This window comes from Monodelphis domestica, chromosome 7 (assembly GCF_027887165.1).
Source record: "Monodelphis domestica isolate mMonDom1 chromosome 7, mMonDom1.pri, whole genome shotgun sequence".
Lineage (NCBI taxonomy): Eukaryota > Metazoa > Chordata > Mammalia > Didelphimorphia > Didelphidae > Monodelphis > Monodelphis domestica.
Window position 1 is genome coordinate 69,247,885 of NC_077233.1, and position 20,983 is coordinate 69,268,867.

Below are 20,983 nucleotides of genomic sequence, written 5' to 3' on the forward strand. Positions count from 1 at the left end.
CGAGAGGAAAAAATTATTGGACTAAAACAATGAGATTTTATACTGACATTTGGTCTAGCTATCTCATGATGAAGAGTGTTTCCAGAAAATGTGGCCCAGAAATGGATAAGATTTAAAGCCTGGAGGGACCTTCAGAGACGGAAGGAGAAATATGCTAGTTCCTGGTCGAGGTTGAGTCTACCCATTTGAACTACTTTTTGGGACTCTTGGGTTAAGGATATGACTACAGGCAAATTAAAGTTTGTGTAAGTCTGAGAGGAGCCATTAATGTGCAGCCCATGTGTTTGGTGCTCTAATCTATTTTGACTTATTCTTTTGAATCCATGGATTCAAATCATGATTATATATACTTAAACCAGTTCTATTTTGCCATGTTCATATGATCAGAGTTTAGAGAAATGTAGAGGAGGGTAGTGTTTTGAGAAGGGGTCCAAGACAAAAAAGAAACTAAGAATTCTTGATGTAATCCAGCCTTCTCATTGTGAAGGAGGTGGTATAGTACCCTATGGGCATACTAGCAGGTAGAAATTTCTGTGTTTAAATCCTGCTTCCTATTCTACTTAACTACGTGACCCTATGTCATTTACTTAGTTACTTAATCTCATTCAGCCTCAGTTTCTTCATCTGTAAACTAGAGACAATAGTGCCTACCACAAAGGGTTATACTGAAGATCAAATGAGACATGAAGTTACTATTGTTGTCCAAGATGAATGGCAGAAATGGGATCTGATCCTATATTCTCTGACTTCAAGTTAAGTTCTTCAGGCACTACCCACTCCTGACTCAGAAAATTCACTAAAGGCCATGGTGACAGGAGGCTAGTTTTCACACTTCTCACAACCCTCTGGACACTCAAACCAGGGGAATGCCCAGTTGCTTGGTGACGTGTAGAAGAACTGAAAGCATACAGAGCAGACTCCACGTGTTATTAGCCTAAGGTACATGAAGGATAAATGTAGTCCAAAGGAGAATAAAAATGAGAAGTCCTTTCAAAAAGTTGTTTAAATGCAAAATGCTGAAGAGGGTATGTATACACATTCTCACGCTCATATACACAACAATAGAAAATACAATCAGATTTCAGGGCAGATCTCCAGGTCTCTGATTGTCTTCTCCCTTCTGCTACTTTTGGCTCATTTCACTTATCATCAACATCTCCCTTGAGACTTAAAGGAGTGGAATGGAGAAGAGAAGAAAGCCATACCAGTCAAATCTGTTTTTTGTTAATAGCTTTGGTGAAGTTTTACAGACAATGAAATAAAAATTAATGGACAAAATGAGGTGGTTTTAAAAAATGTTGGTTGGATTTGTACTCTCCAGTCTGTTCAGTGGAGAATTTGTTGAAATTTCCAAATTCATTTCCCTTTAAGTGTAAATCATTTTTATCAGCTTAACTTAAAAAGAGGGGACAGAGGTCTTCACAGCATTAGAGTGAGGAAGAGCTTCACAGATCATCTAGTTTTACAAGAATCAATAAATTGATCAAGAATCCCTTCTTCAATATCCTTCAAAATGGTCATCTGGCGCTTGCTTGAAGCATCTGATGAAGGGAAATTCAGGTAGTGTGTGTTGCTCTGGGAACAGCTTTAAATCGATGGTCCTATGCCCAAGGCAGCCTATTCTACTTCTGAATAGCTCTAATTATTATAGAGTTTTCTCTTACTTTGAACATACCTACAACTCCCACCTACTGCTCCTGATTGAACCCATGTTGTTTTTTTTTCAACTGGCAGTCATTCAGATGTTTTAAGATGTCTCTTTTCCCGGCTAAACATTGACAATGCCTTCAACTGATTCTCATGAAGTCTTGCCTCAGTGCTACTCTTGTATTCATTCCTCTTGGCCCTTTTTTAATTTGGTTGCTTGCTACTATGAATATTTTCTGCCAAATTCTATAGCCTTTTTATTTACCTTGGCAATCTGCACACACCAGTTGAGAAGGTACTGGGAGCCAATATTGTCCTTGTGTTCTCGTATGTAGTCCAGGAGGCAGCCGAATGGCATGAGCTGTGTTATGAGTTGGACTGTGGAAGTCAGACAGATTCCCAGGAGACGACATACATGGGGATTGTCTACACTGGCCATCACATAGGCTTCCTGCTCAAAGAAAGAGAGAAAACAACATCAATGTCACTCCAAAGGCAAGGACCAAGAGGGAAAGTCATCAAGTATCTTTAAAAAGAAAGGAAAGAGAGAAAGAGATAAGGAAAGAAAGAAAAGAAGGAAGAAAGGAAGGGGGAGAGAGAGAGAGAGAAAGAGAGAGAAATAAAGAGGGAGAGAGAAAGAGGGGGAGAGAGAGAATGAGAACAGAGAAAGATAGCCTTAGTTTTCCACATATATATTCAAAGAATCTTCCTGACTACCATGCAGAACTCAGTACACATCACACCACCTTACTGTCTCAATCTCAGTACACATCACACCACCTTACTGTCTCAATTCGCCTTCTGGATATTTCCAAATTCAAGACTTTCCAGGAATACAACATGTTGATGAATTTTTCACATTTCATCTTCTTGTCTTATGGTATTGATGAACAGCCACAAAGTCATACTTATTTCAAATCAAAAGGGGACCAGGGAAACCCAAACTTTTGGTGTTTTAGCACCCCAAAGATGACAGTGGGTCCACCCCATTAGGCCAGTTTGAAGGCATAAACCCTACTGCAGTCAATCAAACTAAGATAATAGAAAAGGCATTTTGAGGGATCTATAGTGGATCAAAGAAGTAGACTTTATTTGGTATGTATTTTATAGTTATTTATTTTCCTGTTGTTTTTCCTAACAAAATGAAAGCTCTTCAATGGACAGGCTAGTTCATTTTTGTTTCTGTACTCTTCAGAGTGACTGATATATATGCTAAGAACTTTTCAAAATGCTTGTTGAATTAATGAATTTAATGAGTAACTTTTGGTGGTTGTTTCTCATTAATAAAGTCTTTCAATGTTTTGCTAGCCCTTGAACTCTGTAATTATGGCAGCAGCCTTCCATGCTACAGCAGTGAGTTTCATTGGGTGCCATGGCCAAAAAACCTGGTGGCCAGCCTTCTGGTGATGAGCCTTTCAGAACTTTTCTACCTGGTCCTTTACTACTAAAGCACAGTCTGTTGTGGGATCTGGACACAAAGGCTTTCCAGTTTCATGTAAGATATGCCAGAAATTGTGCTATATTGGCAAAACCTTCCAGAATACAAGGTTATTTCCATTCTGCAATGGGGTAGTAGAGAGGGAAATGCCAGTGACATACATGAGGGTGTTCATTCTTTTAGGACATCCAAATCCCAGAACTAAAGAATCACAAAATTTCTACAGAGAAATGTTGACTATATAGGAACCAAGTTATTTATATGTTTTCTCTTTAATTAGACAGAGAGCTTCTTGAAAGCAGGGGCCATGATTCTGCCTTTCTTTATCTGCCTTTCCTTTCAATAATTTAACACAATACCTAGCACATAGCAAGTTCTTAATAATTATTGATTGATTACAGAGGGAACATCTAGGCCCCTTGAATTAACATATTTTGATATATTTTTTATTTCCCTATTTGAAACTAGGCAAAAAGCAATTTAAAGGAACCCAAATTCATGCTTGTTAAGGGACTTTGGATATTGTTAAAGACCCAGAATCAATTATCTGTTTTCCTGAGGCAGTAGGGGGTGGAATGGAGAGTGCTGTGAACTTTCCCACATCCCTCTGATGATGAGAAAACCAGGCAGTTATACACGATGTTACACCCACACCATCCACTAAAGACTGCCAAGATAGGGTTCTGAATTTGACACCGATCTATGAATATGTGATTTACCTAACTCTCCTGCTGTTCTTGGACAGAGAAAGTCCAATTGGCCCCATTGGTAGAGAGAGAAAGAAAGCCTCTAATAAGAGAAAGAGAGCTTTAAATTTTCATTCTTAAATTCTGGGACTTCCACTTCAAAGTAGGAATGATAGACAGAAGACTAGCATGGTGTCATATTCACTGTCCAGAGATGTAGGAGAGGCCACCTGTTCTACCAAAGAATATTTTGAGCAGAACCTTTGTCATCAGTTTCTGTTCCTGGCTCCCCCAAATGATTTGGGCTCAACTTAAATTCTGTACTTCTCTGGATTTTGTAGTTGTTTTTTCAGCTGTAAAACAGATAATACCTACCTGTCTCCCTGGGATGTTGTTGATATAAATGCCCTTCTAACAGCTAAATGGTCCCCAATAATTTCCTTTTAGTGGAATTGAAAATTCGACTCTTTTGATGTTGTATACTTAGCCTTAATTCTCATTACTCCAAAAAGCCTTGCCTGAACTCCAAATTGATAGGGACTCCATAGCTCTTCCATATCATTAAAAAAAATCTTAGGGTTCATCTTAGAATCAATACAATGTAGTGGCTCCAAGGCAGAAGTACAGTAAGAATTAGGCAATGGAGGTCAAGTGACTTGCCTCTCTCAGCCTCCTCGTCTGTTAAATAAGAGAGCTGGACCAGCAATTCTTTTGCACCAGCAATTCTTCCAATCTATCATGATTCCAATCTATCATGAACTAGGAATGGTCTGAAGTCGGATTTTGAACCCAGGACCTCCCATCTCTAGGCTTGACTTTCAATCTGTGCCAGCTAACTGCTCCCTTTTCCATATCATTTTGCACCACTTGAATGATGCCTGGGTTAGTGGATGGGGCTAGAGACAGGAAGATCTGAGTTCAAATTTAGTCTTAGATACTTATTGGCTATGTGACCTTAGGCAAGTCTTTTAATATATATATATATATATATATATATATATACATATATGTATATTTTTTTTTGTCTCAGCTTCTTCAGTTGTAAAATGGGGAGAATAACAACAGCTAACTCAAGGTGTTGTGCGGATAAATGATGTAATATTTGCAAAGTTCTTAGCATAGTGCCTGGCACATAATAAGTATTAAATTAATATTTTTCCCTTTCCTTTTCTCTTATTGTATGTACCATAGTAAGAGCTTCAAGGGCAAGGCTAAAGTTTATATATTTCTTAGTGCTCATCACAATGCTCTGTCCACCATAAATTCCCAATATATATTCAGTGAACTGAACTGAGATGAAGTGAATTTTGTAATTGCACTCTAGTTAAAAGAACATTGGATGGGAATCAGATAACCTGTTTGAAATCCTTGATCTCCCTCATGTCATTGGTTGATAAGTCATTTCTTCTCCATGGTCCTCGGTTTTCTTGCTTATAATGTGGCTCAGGACTAAATGATTTCTAAGGTTTGTATTACTTAGGTTCCAATGAATTACTTGGAATTTAGAGCTAAAGGGGTCCTCAGGGGACATCTGGTCCAGCTCTCTTATTTAACAGATGAGGAGGCTGAGAGAGGCTAAAGTGACACGTACGATAAATATCTAAAGAAGGATTTAGCCCAACTTCTTTGTGCATCTTGACTTTGTACTAAGCCATGAAATCCTTTAGAACAGATACAGTCTCTCTCTTATTTTGGTTAAACTCTTACATTGTCTTGGAATGGATACTCAGTGTCGTTTCCAAGGCAGAGGAGTGATGGGCAATTGGGATTCAGTGACTTGCTCACAGTCACGTAGTTAGGAAGTCTCTAAGGCTATATTTGAATCCAGGACCTCCCAGCTCCAGACCTGGTTCTTTTCACTGAACTACCTAACGCTAGAAACAGTTTCTGGTTCACAAGGGTTGAGCCCAGGATCTGCTCCAGGTGGATGCTGAGGAGATGTTTATTGAGTGGTAAATAAATAAAGTCAGTACCAGCTGAATCTTATTGGAATGGCTATTTTTTTTTTTCTGAGAAGGGAGGGTATATCCTTGAAAGCAGGCTTTGATAAGGAAATTTTCAATCTTATGCTCTCATTTCTCAAACATTTCTTCATAGAATGTTGGAGGTAAAAAAGATCTCAGGGATCGTTTGAACCAATCCCCTTGAAAAAACTCTTTGGAGCACACTGGAAAGAGGACTTTGGGGTCAGAAGATGGAGATTCAAGCCACAGCTTTGGCAATGACTAACTGTGTGACTTTGGCAAGGCACAACCTTTCTTGATATTCAATTTCCTTATTTTATGAGAATGATGGTTTAGATGAACTCTTAGCTTCATTCTAACCCTGAATCCCTGATTTCAACGGAGAAGTGATTGGACTGGTCCACAATTAGTTAAAGTTGGACTACAGCCAGATAGTCTAACCCACTGGTGCTTGCTCTTTCCATTACGGCTCTCCTCGTTTGCACCAGCAATTCTTCTGATCTATCAACAATTATTCATTTAGCACCTACTATCTGTTAGCTACAGAGCTAAGTATGAGGAAATTTAATACAAAGGCTGAACCATTACTTATTCTCCAGGATCTTGCATCTTATCAATTAGTCCTCAGTTTTTGACCTATCAAGCCAGTGTCAAAAGATATCATGGTGCTTCTTGGCCCAAGAAAGTCTTCTTGGTGTTGCAGTTGTAAGGAAGCTAGAGGCTTCTTTAATTTTATTTTTCCTGAGATACTAACAATGCTATTTTGAATTCTCTTTCCATCATCATTGCTGAATTGAAGCTGAACAAGTTTGAGGCAAAAATCAGTGCACAGCTGAATTACAAACAAGTACTAATCAGGTCTCTCCCCTACATCTGGGAAGCCGTACAATCATAACACCAAAGAAATTCTTGTTCCATTCTGATTTCCCTCAGATTTGGTCAAGATCCTGATCCATGTTGTCTTTATTTCAGGGGAAAGAAAAAAAAAATCTGCAAACCTGAGCAGTTCAAGCTGCCCATCTGTTGTAAAGGCTGCAAGGAATTGACCTGGAGATGAGGGATTTGGGGAACTGAATATGTGGAGTGGGTGGATGGGCCACACAGAATATGGCCCTCTTCCCGATTCTCTGAGTGCCTATTAAATCTGATATCCCAAATGAAACTAGGTCATGGCTTCCCCCGAAAAGCATAATAGGATCATTGTTCAGGCGGGTGTCCCTTTCAAAACGCACAGAAATTAAAGTGAGCTTTGTTTTTAGCTGTTTATCTTGGAAATCATTAAGGTACACCATGACCTACCCCAAGTATGCTTGGTATTCCTCAACAATCTCCTGAATTAGTCCAGCCCCAGTGGGACTGGTGATCAAAAATCAAACTAAAAGATGAGAATGGATGTTTTTTGAGTTATATATTTAGGTTTTTGGTGATGTTTTGGTGACCTTGAAATGTTCATTATGATGTTCCTTCCCAGCAATGATTTTCCTGTCTTATTTCTTCCTTTTCCCTATATTCTTTGAAACATTTTTAATGTATGAAAGGTTGGAAAGGATTTCTCTAGTTAACCAAATCATAAAAAGTAAACATGGTCTGGAATCTGTGTGTTAGTTGCCAAATGCCTTCCAACAGAGGGGGGGAAAAGAGCACATTCAGTTATCTGAACCACTTAAATTACACGCCTTTGATAATTCAAAAGAACACCATTTTCCTTCATCTACAATTATACCATGGGAATAATTTTCTCCTACACTCAGCGCCAAGGCTGGCCTTTGGAACATGAGGACTTTAGCAGACACCATTCGACATGTTTTCTTTTTATTCATTGGCCCCCATCAGTTTGGGAAAGTTCAGACTGATATGGTTGTTAAGAGAAAGATGATAGCAACTCAGAGAAATCCAGCAGGCTCATAGATCTAGAATGGGAAGAACTTTGGTAAAGTCATGTGAAGTGCGAAAATTAAAACAGAAATGGAAGGAGGGAGATCATGTTAATGACAATCATATAAAGAAAGGTGAGTGATAAAGAAAGCTCTAAAAATACTGATGGAGATTCAAAGAGAATAGAGACTGAAACGTGTTATAATAGTCTAGGTGTTGAAATGAGTTAACTTAAATATAAATAATTACTAAGTGATTTACTTGTTTATGTTGCTTTTAGCAACATAAGTACCTAAAAAGTACTATTTATGATAAAACATTTAATTTTCAAAAAGAAAATAGAAGTCTCACATCTTTTGAAAGTTACTAAAGTGACTAAAATATTTTTTTTTAAGAGCCTTCTTCAAAGTATGTTGGGAGGACTGGACAAAAAAATATTTTATCCCTTAAGGCATGCTCAGATCTGTCCTCCATGGTGGGTTATGCAGAACATGTTCTCCTGGCTGGGTCCTCTTTGACCAGGCGCCCACCTGCCATTACAATGGTTCACCTTCCATAAGTATAAGAGCTACAGAATCAAAATCTTTAGCACTAGAAGAGACTATCCAACTTCCTCACAGTTAGGTATGAGAAGGGAGATATAAAAGGGTAGCTAGATGGCACAGTGAAGAGACTGCTGGGGCTGACGTCAGGAAGACTCATCTTCATGAGTTCAAATCTGACCTCAGACACTAGCTGTGTAATCATGGACAATCCTGTTTGCCTCAGTTTCCTCATATGTAAAATGAGCTGGAGAAGGAAATGACAAACCACTCCAGTATCTTTGCCAAGAAAACCCCAAATGGGAGCGAGTACAGACAAAACGCCTCATGTTTGTTCTCTCTATTTTCTCACAACCTCTATTTACTGTACTAACGTCTCTCCCTAGAAAATGCTCCTCCCCATTGTTCTTTTTGAGGTAGGTGGTGTGGTTTGCTTGTAAATCGCTAAAATAGAACATGTATTTATTTGATAAATCTATAATTAATTTCAATGATGCCAAACTGATTAGTGTAGCATCTTGTATCCAGAAGGATTCCACCAAAGCAACTCATAAAATGGAGGAAGGGTTGACTGAGTTAATTAATTCAGGTGTGAAATGCAGAGAAGGTGTTTTACTTGGCCACAGAGGAATGTTTCATGTCAACGTACATTACAATCAGGCCTATGTTCCATTGGCTTCTTGTTATGTTTTCACATTGTGGGTTGGATCCAAATGAGAAAAAAAAAATTATCTGACTTCTATAATTAAGCTTCAGGACAAACTGAATTTTCAGAGCTTTGGAAATGAGAAAGTCTGAGTTTTTCTTAGTTGTATAATGGAGACAATGCTAGAGTTGAAACCGAGATATGAGTTATAGTCCAGGATCATTTTAGGCACTGAAGTGGCATAGAAGAGTAAACACTTGAGCTGGAGTCAAAAATATCTGAGTTCAAATTCAGCTCACACTATCTCTATCTGCCTCAGTTTCTTCATCTATGAAATGTAGGTAATAATAAAATCTATATACCAAGGTTGTTCTGAGAATAAAAAAGTGAATGCTTCACTTAAATGTTAATGTTTAATTGAATTAATTAATTACATTTTAATGCTTAAAAAGAGCTTTTGAAATTCCTATTTATTGTATGACCTTGGGCATGTAATTCAATTCTGATAGCTTCCAAGTCCTCATTTATTACCCCAAAATAGCAATAATACATGTCCTGTTCACTTATGAAGGTCAAATTTAAGTAGCCCCCTGAGGTTACAGAGTGGGGTGTTTCTCACGTTTTGCCTCCACTATGAATTACTCTTGATATGAAATTGTGTTGATAATCCCAAACATCCACAATTTAGCTTTGGGAGAGGTTCCAGGTACTTTTACTCTACCGTCTTTTTTCTTTGTTCCCTTTCACTCTGGCAGGCTTATCTCCCTAATTATATTTTGCTCAAGCTAATGTTAAAACGTGCTTGTGTTTTCTGAGCATATACATACTGACAGCCATGGAATGAGAACTGGGAACATGACAAACTGGAGGAAGAGGCTGTTGCGGATGGAAAAATGACACTGTGAAAATTCCACAAAATGAATAAGCAACATACAGATAACCGAGAGTTGACTCCAAAATATTTAGTTGGGGAGGAGGTCCTAATGGGGGGGGGGGGGGGAGATGGAAGGCAGTGCTTCTATAGAGGACAACAAGTATTTCATCCTTTTGCATTAAGCTTAAATGCAACCAGAATTTAAACTGCTCTAAAAAGTCATTGACTTGAAGATATTTTGTTTTGTGGGTCTCAATGTTTAACCTTCAATTCTTCCACCAAGACAAATCAGGGGAGGCAACACTTAACCGACAGTTTAGGAGTGAGGGGCTTCACTCACTCCATTTGTTATCCCAGTTACATTATGGACAAGAACCATAAAAAAATGAATATTCGGAAAGCAGTCCTAGAGAAAAAAACATTAAATAAAATAAACATGGGCACATTTCCTTGTGCTTGCTTCAAGAAGAGAGACCTCCTGCAGGTAAACACCCAAATCATTTGAAATACAAAGTACATTACGATTTCCTGCTATAGACTCAAGAGGAAAACTCACATCAAGAATTTCCTTATTGGCTTTCGGAGAAGTGGCCTCTCTTAATTCTTTAATGGCAACAGGAATTTTCACCTTCTCTCCTTCTGGAATCCACAGTCCCTGAAATAAGAAAAAGGTTGAGGCTTTTAGTGAGATGTGCTCATATCATAAAAATGATATGAAATGCCATTCCTGGTCCTTTAGATCACAGATATGACTATTTTTCTTGAAAACACATCCAGTATAGATCTATAGAAGGGAACCTCAATTGCCTAGCCCTTGCTGCTCTTCTGTCTTAGCATTGATACAGAAACAGAAGGTGAGGGTTAAAAAAAAAAAGCTTTAGTAGTTTGAGAAAGACTTTGGAATCTCCCAAGTCTTTGAGGTCACAAGAAACTTGGTAAAAATAAGTGAAAAAGGGGGCAGCTGGGTAGCTCAGTGGATTGAGAGCCAGACCTAGAGATGGGAGGTCCTAGGTTCAAATCTGGCCTCAGACACTTCCCAGCTGTGTGACCCTGGGCAAGTCACTTGACCCCCATTGCCTAGCCCTTACCACTCTTCTGCCTTGGAGCCAATACACAGTATTGACTCCAAGACGGAAGGTAAAGGTTTAAAAAAAAAATAAGTGAAAATACATATCGGTAACCCACCTTTCTGCTGCCATTGTTTGTGGTATTTAGCACCTCTCACATGTCTATGTGTCCCTATCCATAGTCCATGTGGTAGAACAATCAGACGCCTTTTATCTACTTTATGAATATATATCTGGATCTCCTTACCTTATACACTGTGCCAAAAGCTCCAGAGCCAAGAACTTTGATCTTTTTAAATTCTGTCTCCTTTAGGATCCTCAAAAGAGCTTGGTTCGGAGCTTCTCCACTGGGGGTAAGAGGCTCAACAAGCTATAAAGTCAAAATAAAAGGACCTGTTGAAAAGTTCTGGATGATCCAGAGGGTGAGTGAAAACCAGAAACTCCTAGCACAAACATCCCATAGATGTAGCAGCTATGTAGCACAATGGATAGAGCATTGTGAGGAGGTCCTGGGTTCATATCTGGCCTTGGACACTTCCCAGCTGTGTGACCCTGGGCAAGTCACTTGACCCCCATTGCCTAGCCTTTACCATTCTTCTGCTTTGGAACTAATATACAGTATTGATTCTAAGATGGAACATATGGGCTTAAAAATAAATAAATAATAGTTGCTGGCATGGATTGACTTATAATTCTAGGGAGAGTACAATAAGCAAGTAGCTATCTAATGGAAGCTTATTTGTGCCATATGCATTTTCCACTCATGATATAGTGTTTTCCTTCAATAAAGTCTTACATTGATGCCTCATTATAGTATAGAGACAACTCTAGGATCTCTAAAATTATAAAAGTTTTGTCCAGAAAGCCTTTGAGAGTAAGTCCAGTGGTGGACTGTATGTCAATTACCTGAAGACCAATTTAACTGAATTGGACTTCACAGATCATTTGAAGGTTAATCAGAGTGGGATTTGAACCCAGGACCCTTGACTCTAAAGACAAAGCACTTTGGTTTATATTATGCAAGCCTAATTAATTCCATGACGAGCTCTCAAAAGAGAGAGGTGGAATTCTAGCCTCTTACCTCCCTTTCCTGTAGCAGCCTGCGCAGTGTGCGTTTACGAACAATATGGCGCCTTCGAAAGAAGAGACCAATGCCAAGGCCCAACACCACTAGTAAGAGAAGGCCACCTATAATTCCAGTGGCAATGGAAGGAATCTTGGGGCTGGAAAGGAGAAAGAAAAAGAGGAGAATATGTTTGGTAGGCTTATCAGTGACATGGAATTGAATCTATTGCTTGTGTTTTGGACACGAACTATTAAAAATTATGACCTAAAGTTTCCCTTCTCTTCTACTCCACAGCTAAATATTCACACCAAAGACCAAAAAAAAGAAAAACAAAAACAAAACCCCCAAACAAACCAACACATGAATGTCATATAATACCACCCGGGGAATATGAAAAGCTCAGGAAGTAGCTACCTTAAGTCACTCTGTAGGAAATGGGTTGAAATGCTGTTAAGGCTAAAGGAGCATCAAGGCTGTAGAATATCCAAAGTAATAAAAGGATGGTGTGGAATAAGGAGACAGGATAAAACCTTAGCAGATGCATATCATAAGCGATGGGCATTAGGGCTCAGAAATGGACAAGGAAAGCATGAAGTGACGAATGGGTAAAGAAATGAACTAGACAACGTCTTCCTGTTGCCTTAAAAGCAAAGAGCAGGGCCAAGTCATCCATCCTACTGGAAGGAGAAGGTCAAATCTTAAAGAGGACAAAATTAAGTCAAAGCTCACTAATTCAAACCCACCAGAATATGGCAGGTCTGGGTGAGAGGAGGCTGAATTAGGATCTTTTAAAGGGATGTTAAAGTATCTGCACTCATTTGAGAGATATGCTGATATTATTCCCATCAACACAAAGCCAGAAAAACAGTGGCAGTTGACACAGTCTTTACAAGTAGGGCCAAAAACTTGCAAAGCCATCATTCTAGTGCAGACTCTGACCACCCCTGACCTAAACTATTATGAGTTGATCTGTCTTGCAACTACTAGTTTCCCACAATTCAAATTCATCTTCCACTACACAGACAAAAATGATTTTGGCCCTGGTACCTCCCCATATGATGGATTCTAATAGATCCCTGTTAGCTCCACGATCAAATACCAATTGGCATTTAAATCTACCTTTCTAGGCCTTTCCATTTTACTACCCTCTCTGTAGCCTCTCCTATGTTACTACATTGGCTTTGCTGCTATTTCTTGAAAGGACATTCCATTTCTGGGTTGACCCTCAATATGGAATACTCTCCCTTTCTCACCTCTGCCTCCTAGTTTGACTAGCTTCCTCTAGTTCCTAGTCCCTTCCCCTCTTAGATTAGCTTCTATCTAATTCTATATCTCTCTTTTAATTAATTGTTGCCTTCCCCATTGAGAAATTGGCTTTTGAAGGTAAGGAATTTCCTTTAAATCTTTTTTGTATCTCTAGTGCTTAGCACAGTATCTGACTTAGCAAACAGTTCTTAAATGCTTGTTGACTGAGTGACTAGTGAATCAGGAAATATATACCTGCAATACTTACCCAGGTGTGGGACAACCTTCAAGACCTGGTCCTTCACACCTACAGAAGTAAAGAGAGAAAAAGAAATCAGCTATTACACATATAAAAAATAATCAGTCAACAATTCCATGGAATCCTCTAGGTCACAGGTGCATTCTCATTACTTCCTTTTAATCTGATCAGTCTATGTGACAAAATGCATCCTTTCCTTTCCTTTCCTTTCCTTTCCTTTCCTTTCCTTTCCTTTCCTTTCCTTTCCTTTCCTTTCCTTTCCTTTCCTTTCCTTTCCTTTCCTTTCCTTTCCTTTCCTTTCCTTTCCTTTCCTTTCCTTTCCTTTCCTTTCCTTTCCTTTCCTTTCCTTCCTCCCCTCCCCTCCCTTCCCCTTCCCTCCCCTCCCCTCCCCTCCCCTCCCCTCCCCTCCCCTCCCCTCCCCTCCCCTTCCCTTCCCTTCCCTTCCCTTCCTTCCCTTCCCTTCCCTTCCCTTCCCTTCCCTTCCCTTCCCTTCCCTTCCCTTTCCTTCTTTACTTTCCCCTAACCTTCTGTCTTGGAAGAGTTATCAATTCCTAAGCAAAAGAATGCCAACAGCTAGGCATTTGGGGTTAAGTGACTTGCCCAGGGTCATATAGCTAGTAAGTATCAGAGGTCATATTTGAACTCAGGACCTCCCATCTCCAGCCCTGGCTCTACACACTGGGTCATTGAGCGCCCCTCCTGCCATATGCCTAGGCATTGCTGCTGTTCTGTCTTAGAACTGATACTAAGACAGAAGGTAAAGGTTAAAAGAAGAAAAAAAAAGGAAAAAGAAATATATGCCAGCCTCTTGATCCCCAGGATCTTTGTCCCCTTTAGACCCAGTTCTTATCAACAATGCCTGGCACATAGTAGGTCACTAATAAATGCTTGTTGACTGGACCTACACTTTTGATTCTTTAGAGGTTACAATGTTCCTTGATTCACAGTTGCTGATTTTTCTATCAATATATTAACGGCTCTGAGTTATAGAATCTAGTATAGCCAGATAAGTGGATGGGGGCTTGGAAGACCTTAAAGTTCAGGAATAATGGGTTCGAGTCTTGCTTCTAACACAGACTAGACGTGGGACTGTGAACAAGTTCCTTAGCTTCTTAGTGCCCCCAGACAACTCTCACTAAGAATAAATTATAGATGGACCACAGGTCTGAATTAGTGGGGCAAGTTTCTACATCTGAGTTTTCTGCTCAGATGAACTAATCAGTCTGGACCCTAATCTCTCCCACAACATCCTCCTTTCCTCCCCTCCCTCCAAGGAGACAGATCAATTTTTTTCATTACCATCAAGATTTTTTAAATTAACTTTCCTCATAATTCTTAATCTGAATCTAATTTAGTTGGTCAGTGTCTGTCTAAATTATGGCCTTTTGGAGGTGAAACAAGTTGTAATAGCATAGGTTACTTCATGCCCTGATCAAAATGAGAAACTATCTTTTTATAAATTTGAAGCTTCCCAAGACCTTCCCATGACCCCTCCTTTTCATCGATTGTCCCAATGCCAAAGGAAAATGAAGATCTGAGTTCCAAGTCCTGAAATTTCCTCCTGGGTGCTTAATAGAATTAATGGCAGAATTTATAAACCCGTGGCCACAAAATGTGTGGGACCGAGCCATTGGTGCTAAGGCCAGACATTATGAATTGCAGAGCAGTATTTCTTTTCATACTCCTTACTCAGCTCCTTTACCACCTGAGGTTAAAGTGATTTGTGTTCCCAGGAGAAGAGGAGGGCAGGAAATAGAAACTATTATAAAAGTTTAAAAGCTTAATCACATTAACATGTCTCCTCAGCCACTGGGATTGTAACCTAGTTAGCATTCTGTCTATTAAAGACTCTTCCCTTGAGATGATAGCTCTAAATATTAATCATGGAAGCAAACACCACAGATAGATTGGGGTAAAAAAAAAACAAAACAAAATCCATATTTAGTGAAGATATACTTCCCACCCCTCCTGAATAAAAGGTTCTGCTGAGCCAGAAATTTCAGATAAGGGTTAAAGATAGACAAAAAACCAAATCCAGAACTGAGATGATGAGGTTGGATTGTATGTGGGAAACTGTTGAGTGCTTTCAGTGATTCCCAAGCGACTAGACTGATGTGAAAACATTGCCAATAGGCTTAGAGATGGGAGGTCCTGGGTTCAAATGTGACCTCAGATACTTCCTAGCTAGGTGACCCTGGGCAAGTCACTTAACTCTATTTGCCTAGCCCTTTCCCTTCTGTCTTATAATTGTTACTAAGTCAGAAAGTAAGGATTTTTTTAAAAAATGGGACTTGTCAGGGGCAGCTGGGTAGCTCAGTGGTTTGAGAGCCAGGCTTAGAGACAGGAGGTTCTAGGTTCAAATCTGATCTCAGACACTTCCCAGCTGTGTGACTTAACCCCCATTGCCTAGCCCTTACCACTCTTCTGCCTTAGAACCAATACCTAGTATTGATTCCAAGACGGAAGGTAAGGGTTTAAAAAAAAAAAGGGGGGACTTGTCCAATATCACATGTATAGTAAGTGACATAGTTGAGAATTTGAAGCCAAATTTTTCTTTCCAAATCCAATTCTCATTCAACCCTTTTATGCTGCACTGGGGGCCTAAAATATGAAGATGCAGTACATTAGATGGATCATTTATGGAGGATTTATTGGAGCCTATGGACAAGAATCACACAGAGTGAGATGATATGGATGGACAGCAATCTCACCCAAGCAGGGAGTAATGCCCAAAGCCATGAAATCAGGGATATGTGAACATTTTCAGGCTACATTTAGCAAAGACATATTGCCCTTAATATAAGGAGAAAAGCTTTCTGATCAGCTGTCAAGAAGGTATGTTGCCTAATAACACAGGTGATGGGACTCTTGAAAATAATGCACTCTGAGCTTCAAAGAGAGCAGGCAGGAGATCAGATAGAACTCTTAATGATGTGATGATGATAATGAACAATTTTAATAAGCCCTGGAAACACTGGGACAGCCTGAGTTTCTGGGTTAGGGGTGTTCACTGACATCCTGACATTTTTGCTTTAACTTAAGAAACTTTGGAAAAGTCTCAGAAATGTTGGGTGACTGATGAGTTGCACTTTTTGAACCTAACTGTGGGTCTCCTTTGAACTTAGTTCAAACTAGAAACAGAGCTGCTGAGTGGAATAAGACAGGTATGGGAAAATGCAAAAATTCAATATGAATGGAAGGAGTTTGAGGACATTTGCTATTGTGACCATGGTAGCTTATACTAGTACGAGGCTTCCTTTACTCTGTCATCAGTTCTGCTGAAGAGATGATGCTCCAGTGAGGATTCATATTATATTAAATTCTCCATCAACTTCAGTCATTAACACAGTCAAGAGTTAAGTCCATGAAATAATGTGATTATTGTAACCAAGGAATAATGTTCTAAATTGACTAATTCAAATGGGAAAAAAAAAGAGTTAAGTCCATGAACCCAGGCCAACTTCTTAGCTGTGTTATTATGATAGAAAAATGGTTCATGTAGATACAACCGTTAACTTGTCAATTAGTTTGTCATTTTACATTTTTCCTAGACAACTAAAGCTTTTACTCACCCATAGGTACAATTTGGATGGCATCGTTGGCAAACCTTATCTGCATCAGCATATTTCCAGACCAAGGTATCATTTTCTCCCATGATTCCAGCTGGACAAGTTTTCACACAGTGTGGACCATCTATATAATGAGCACACTGGATACATTTGTCAGGACCCTGGAGTAAGACAAAGTGAATTAATGAGCTTCTTATCCATGAAGGTGGAAAATTTTGTCTCCAATTCCGTATTTTATCCTAAGAAGGAAGAAAATAAGGATGCTACATATTCAAACCCAGATACTGAGTCAATATGGAATCATGGGAAGACCTCACTGGATTTGGAATCAGAGGGCCTGGCTCTGAATTCTTTCACCACCATGCAAAATGTCACTTGATCTCTCATCAGATTCCTCATCTTTAAAATGAATCGGTCGGACCAGATGGTCGCTAAATTCCCTTTAGTTTCTAAATCCTATGATCATTTTGCCTTTGCTTAGACATTCAATGAGGGGAAACCTACTACTTCAAGTCAGGTCATCCAATTTTGGACAGCTCTAATTGTTCATGAATTTCCCCCTTGCATTAAGCCTAAATTTATGTCTTCCACTCCCAATTTTTTTTTAATTTGGTTTTCATTGGAGGAATCAAATAGAATAAACATAATCCTGTCTCCACAAGGCAACCCCTCAAATTCTTGAAGATAGACATTGTGCCCCCTGCTGACTTTCTCTCTCTCTCTCTCTCTCTCTCTCTCTCTCTCTCTCTCTCTCTCTCTCTCTCTCTCTCTCTCTCTCTCTCTCTCTCTCTCTCTCTCTCTCTCTCCTTCTCTATGTAGAGCCTAACATCCTAACATACCCAGTTCCTTGGACTGACCCTCAGGTGGCATGGACTCAATGTCACCCTGACTGCCCTCCTTTGGAAGTTCTCTATTGTCCACCCTAAATTGAGTCACTCAGAATATTTATGAATCCCTAATACAATTAATATTCCAAGTCAGTGAATTCCTTAGGAGAAAGCGAGTAGAGGAACCTGTCTGTTTATTGTACAAGTGTGGGCTCAGAATTAGACCAGGAAGGGAGAACTCAGAAAATGAATGCAAATGAAATTTTACTACCCAGCAGCAGTCCTAGAACACTCTAGTTAGTCTTTACTATGAGGCTTCCAGGGGATGCCTCTAACCATGTTATTCTGCAAGTAACCTCTTTAGAGGCGAATTATGACCAGTGGACTGTCTAAAGAAATAGAGAAAGAGGTTTGCTCTTTTTCTGGTGTTCTTGTTCTCTTTTCTCTATGATGTGTGAGACGAGGGCATCAAAGAAGGTCCTTACCGGTCCAGTGCAGGTTAGATTCATCACTTGAGGCAGACACTCAGAGTGGCACTGCATACATTTCAGATTCTCCATATATTCCCTTGGCTCTCTGGGAGAAGAAGAAACAAAGAAAACTAATCAGTGATACTAACTGTCACCCTGGAAGAGTTTTCCTTTCCTGATCTGCTCAGATGGAAGGTTTCCATTTATATGCAGGAAAGCCATCTCCTATGTGACCTAACATAGAAACCCAGCTAAACTTTGTTGTATTGATTTGAGGTCAAACAGGTGTAAGTTCAAAAAGAAAAATGGCGTCAGTATTGCTTTAGATTTATTGACTATGCCCATATCAATGGTCCCTTTGTTGCCTGTGTACTAAAGAGAACCATAACAATGAATTAAAATGAAACATCTTTCCTACATTTCTCAGAGGAATTTTTTTTAAATAATGCAGGAAAATATTAACATAATTTGAAAGTTACAAGTAGAAAAACATTAACTGTAGAATTGGAGAGGAGGAAGCAGATTGAGGTGTATTAACCTTGTATTGTTAAAGGATTATTAATAAGATGCAGTTTGGGAGGGGACTATCTTCTGACTCCTGATTTTTCTTTAATAAACCCTTTCCTTCCATCTTGGAATCAATACTGTGTATTGGTTCTAAGGTAGAAGAGTGGTAAGGGTTAGGCAATGGGGATTAAGGGACTTTCCCAATTTGAACCCAGAACCTGGCTCTCAATCCACTGAGTCACCCCCCCTTTTTTTTACTTTTAAGAATTTAAAAAAAATTCTTACCTTCTAAACCTTTATTGGCCCACCCACCAAATGTTGTGTTCTCTCTTTTTTAAACCTTTGCCTTGCATCTTAGAATCAATGCTAAATATTGGTACCAAGGCAGAAGAATAGGAAGGCAATTGGGGTTAAGTGACTTGCTCTGGGTCACTCAGCTAGGATTGTCAGATGTCAGATTTAAACCCAGGCCCTCCCATATACAGACCTGGCTCTCTAACTGGACCACCTAGCTGCCCCAACCTCTGAAATTTTATTTAGAGACTTTTTTCAAGTAAGTTCTAATGCCAGTTGAGGAAAAAGTTGATGTCCAATTGAAAAAATGCAATGGTAATGACAGATGTTAAGAAAAGTGAAATGCAAATGTTGATTAAGTCCATGCCTTTGCTCTAGGCAGCATACAATAAATGCTTAAACATGTAAATTTGGCACAGATGGTTCATATTGTAAGGAAGCACTTTCATTTGAGGCAACTGGTATTCATTAAATCAAATCCCCTCATGATTTGACACTCAAATTCATCTCTTCTCTTATTGTAGGCAAATGGTGAAGGAAGTTTTCTTGCGAAGGTACCAGTTACTGAATGATATGTTGCTATATAGTAGTATAAAATCTCCAGTCAGGCTACCATAAATGTTACACAATTAGCCTCGGTTACCATGATTTCTTGATAAGAATTGCATGCTGGAAGTATTTATACTTCCCAATGTGGCCATGCAAACATTCCTTCCTTGAGGTTAGCACTTAACAATATACTAATTGAGCATAGTTCTCTGCAAAGGTAATAATCCCAATGGGGAAGAGCTCATCTTTGTTTTTCGCCCACCTTCTGCATTCTGGGTATGATTCAGAATATGGAACATCAACTTGATTACATCTTGTCCAGATCAGAAGAAATCTGGGCGAAGAAGAAGATTGGAGCTTCTGCCTTCTCCAGTATTTCATACCATCTTCTTGAACTCTATGTTTATATCCATCCACTTATGCTTCCAGGCTCCTAATTTCCCAATTGTAACTTGAAAATGGCCTCTGGGGTTTCCAACTGGATTAACCCAAAAGGTGTTAAACATTATGATGTTTAGTCAGTTGCAGAGTTCCCACAGTATTAGTGTGTTCTGTAGGCATGTTTTGCTTCTTATTCCAATGAATGATGAAATGAGTTATTCTAACTCAGGGTTGCATTTTTACTTTTCTAAGGATTTTACAAGCAGCCAGAATGAGAATTTGTATGAATGCCACTTGGGGATGATGTGAAATCTTTGGGAAAGTCTATTAAATCTGAAATGTATGCATGGCTTTGGTCCTGATTGGCTCTAAATGCTTATTACTGCCTTCTCATAGTTGAGATCAACATCAACATTATTCTGACTTCTCAAGGAAATTCAGATGGTCCTGACTAAAGACTAGAAGGTATCGATATAGCATCAGGGATTCTAAAGCCTTATTCTATAGTCTAATATTTACTTGTTGGGGTGAAAATAATTGTCTTTGTTTTTTTTCACTATTGGGGGAGAAGTGGTGATATCCTACCTCCCACTATGGAAACTCTTTCCACTGAAAGAAATCTCAATTCTTAAAGAATAATCTGAGAACCTGAAAAATAAGGTAATTCTCCCATGCTCATATGGCTATTATGAGTCAAAGTCAGGATTTAATGCCCTGTCTTCCTGACTAAAACTAGACCATTGTTCACTCCATGACAATGATTCTCTTTAGATAGATGAAGCATAATTATTCAGAAGATAATAACTGAAGTTCTCCATTTCTGCTATGCTCTTTAGTAGCTATGTGACATCAGAGAAGCCACATCAGCTTCCTGTGAATGTCCTACCTCGTCTTTAAGAAAAAAGAATGGGTCTAGATCCTCTTAGGTCCCTTGTTACTCTAGAACCTAAATTTCCTTTTTTTTTTGCCAAGTGAAGAATTATGATTTTAATGTGCAGTAAGAGATTTAGAGTCAATCTGTTAAAAAAATTCTAAAGAATGTCAAAGATAGAGGGGATTTTACTTATATGCCATGTG

At 39.1% G+C, this 20,983-nt stretch overlaps 1 protein-coding gene across 1 annotated transcript in view; it reads right to left on the minus strand.

Moving 5' to 3' along the window:
* The window catches only part of EGFR (epidermal growth factor receptor), a 250,024-nt gene that overhangs the window by 32,715 nt on the left and 196,326 nt on the right, over window positions 1-20,983 (minus strand). The window contains exons 14-20 of the mRNA XM_007500384.3: window positions 18,191-18,281; window positions 16,882-17,039; window positions 13,319-13,357; window positions 11,821-11,962; window positions 10,987-11,109; window positions 10,229-10,327; window positions 1,913-2,098 (exon numbers count right to left, since the gene is read on the minus strand). Of these exons, the coding sequence (XP_007500446.2) occupies window positions 1,913-2,098; window positions 10,229-10,327; window positions 10,987-11,109; window positions 11,821-11,962; window positions 13,319-13,357; window positions 16,882-17,039; window positions 18,191-18,281 (838 nt within the window). The remainder of the gene's footprint in view (window positions 1-1,912; window positions 2,099-10,228; window positions 10,328-10,986; window positions 11,110-11,820; window positions 11,963-13,318; window positions 13,358-16,881; window positions 17,040-18,190; window positions 18,282-20,983) is intronic.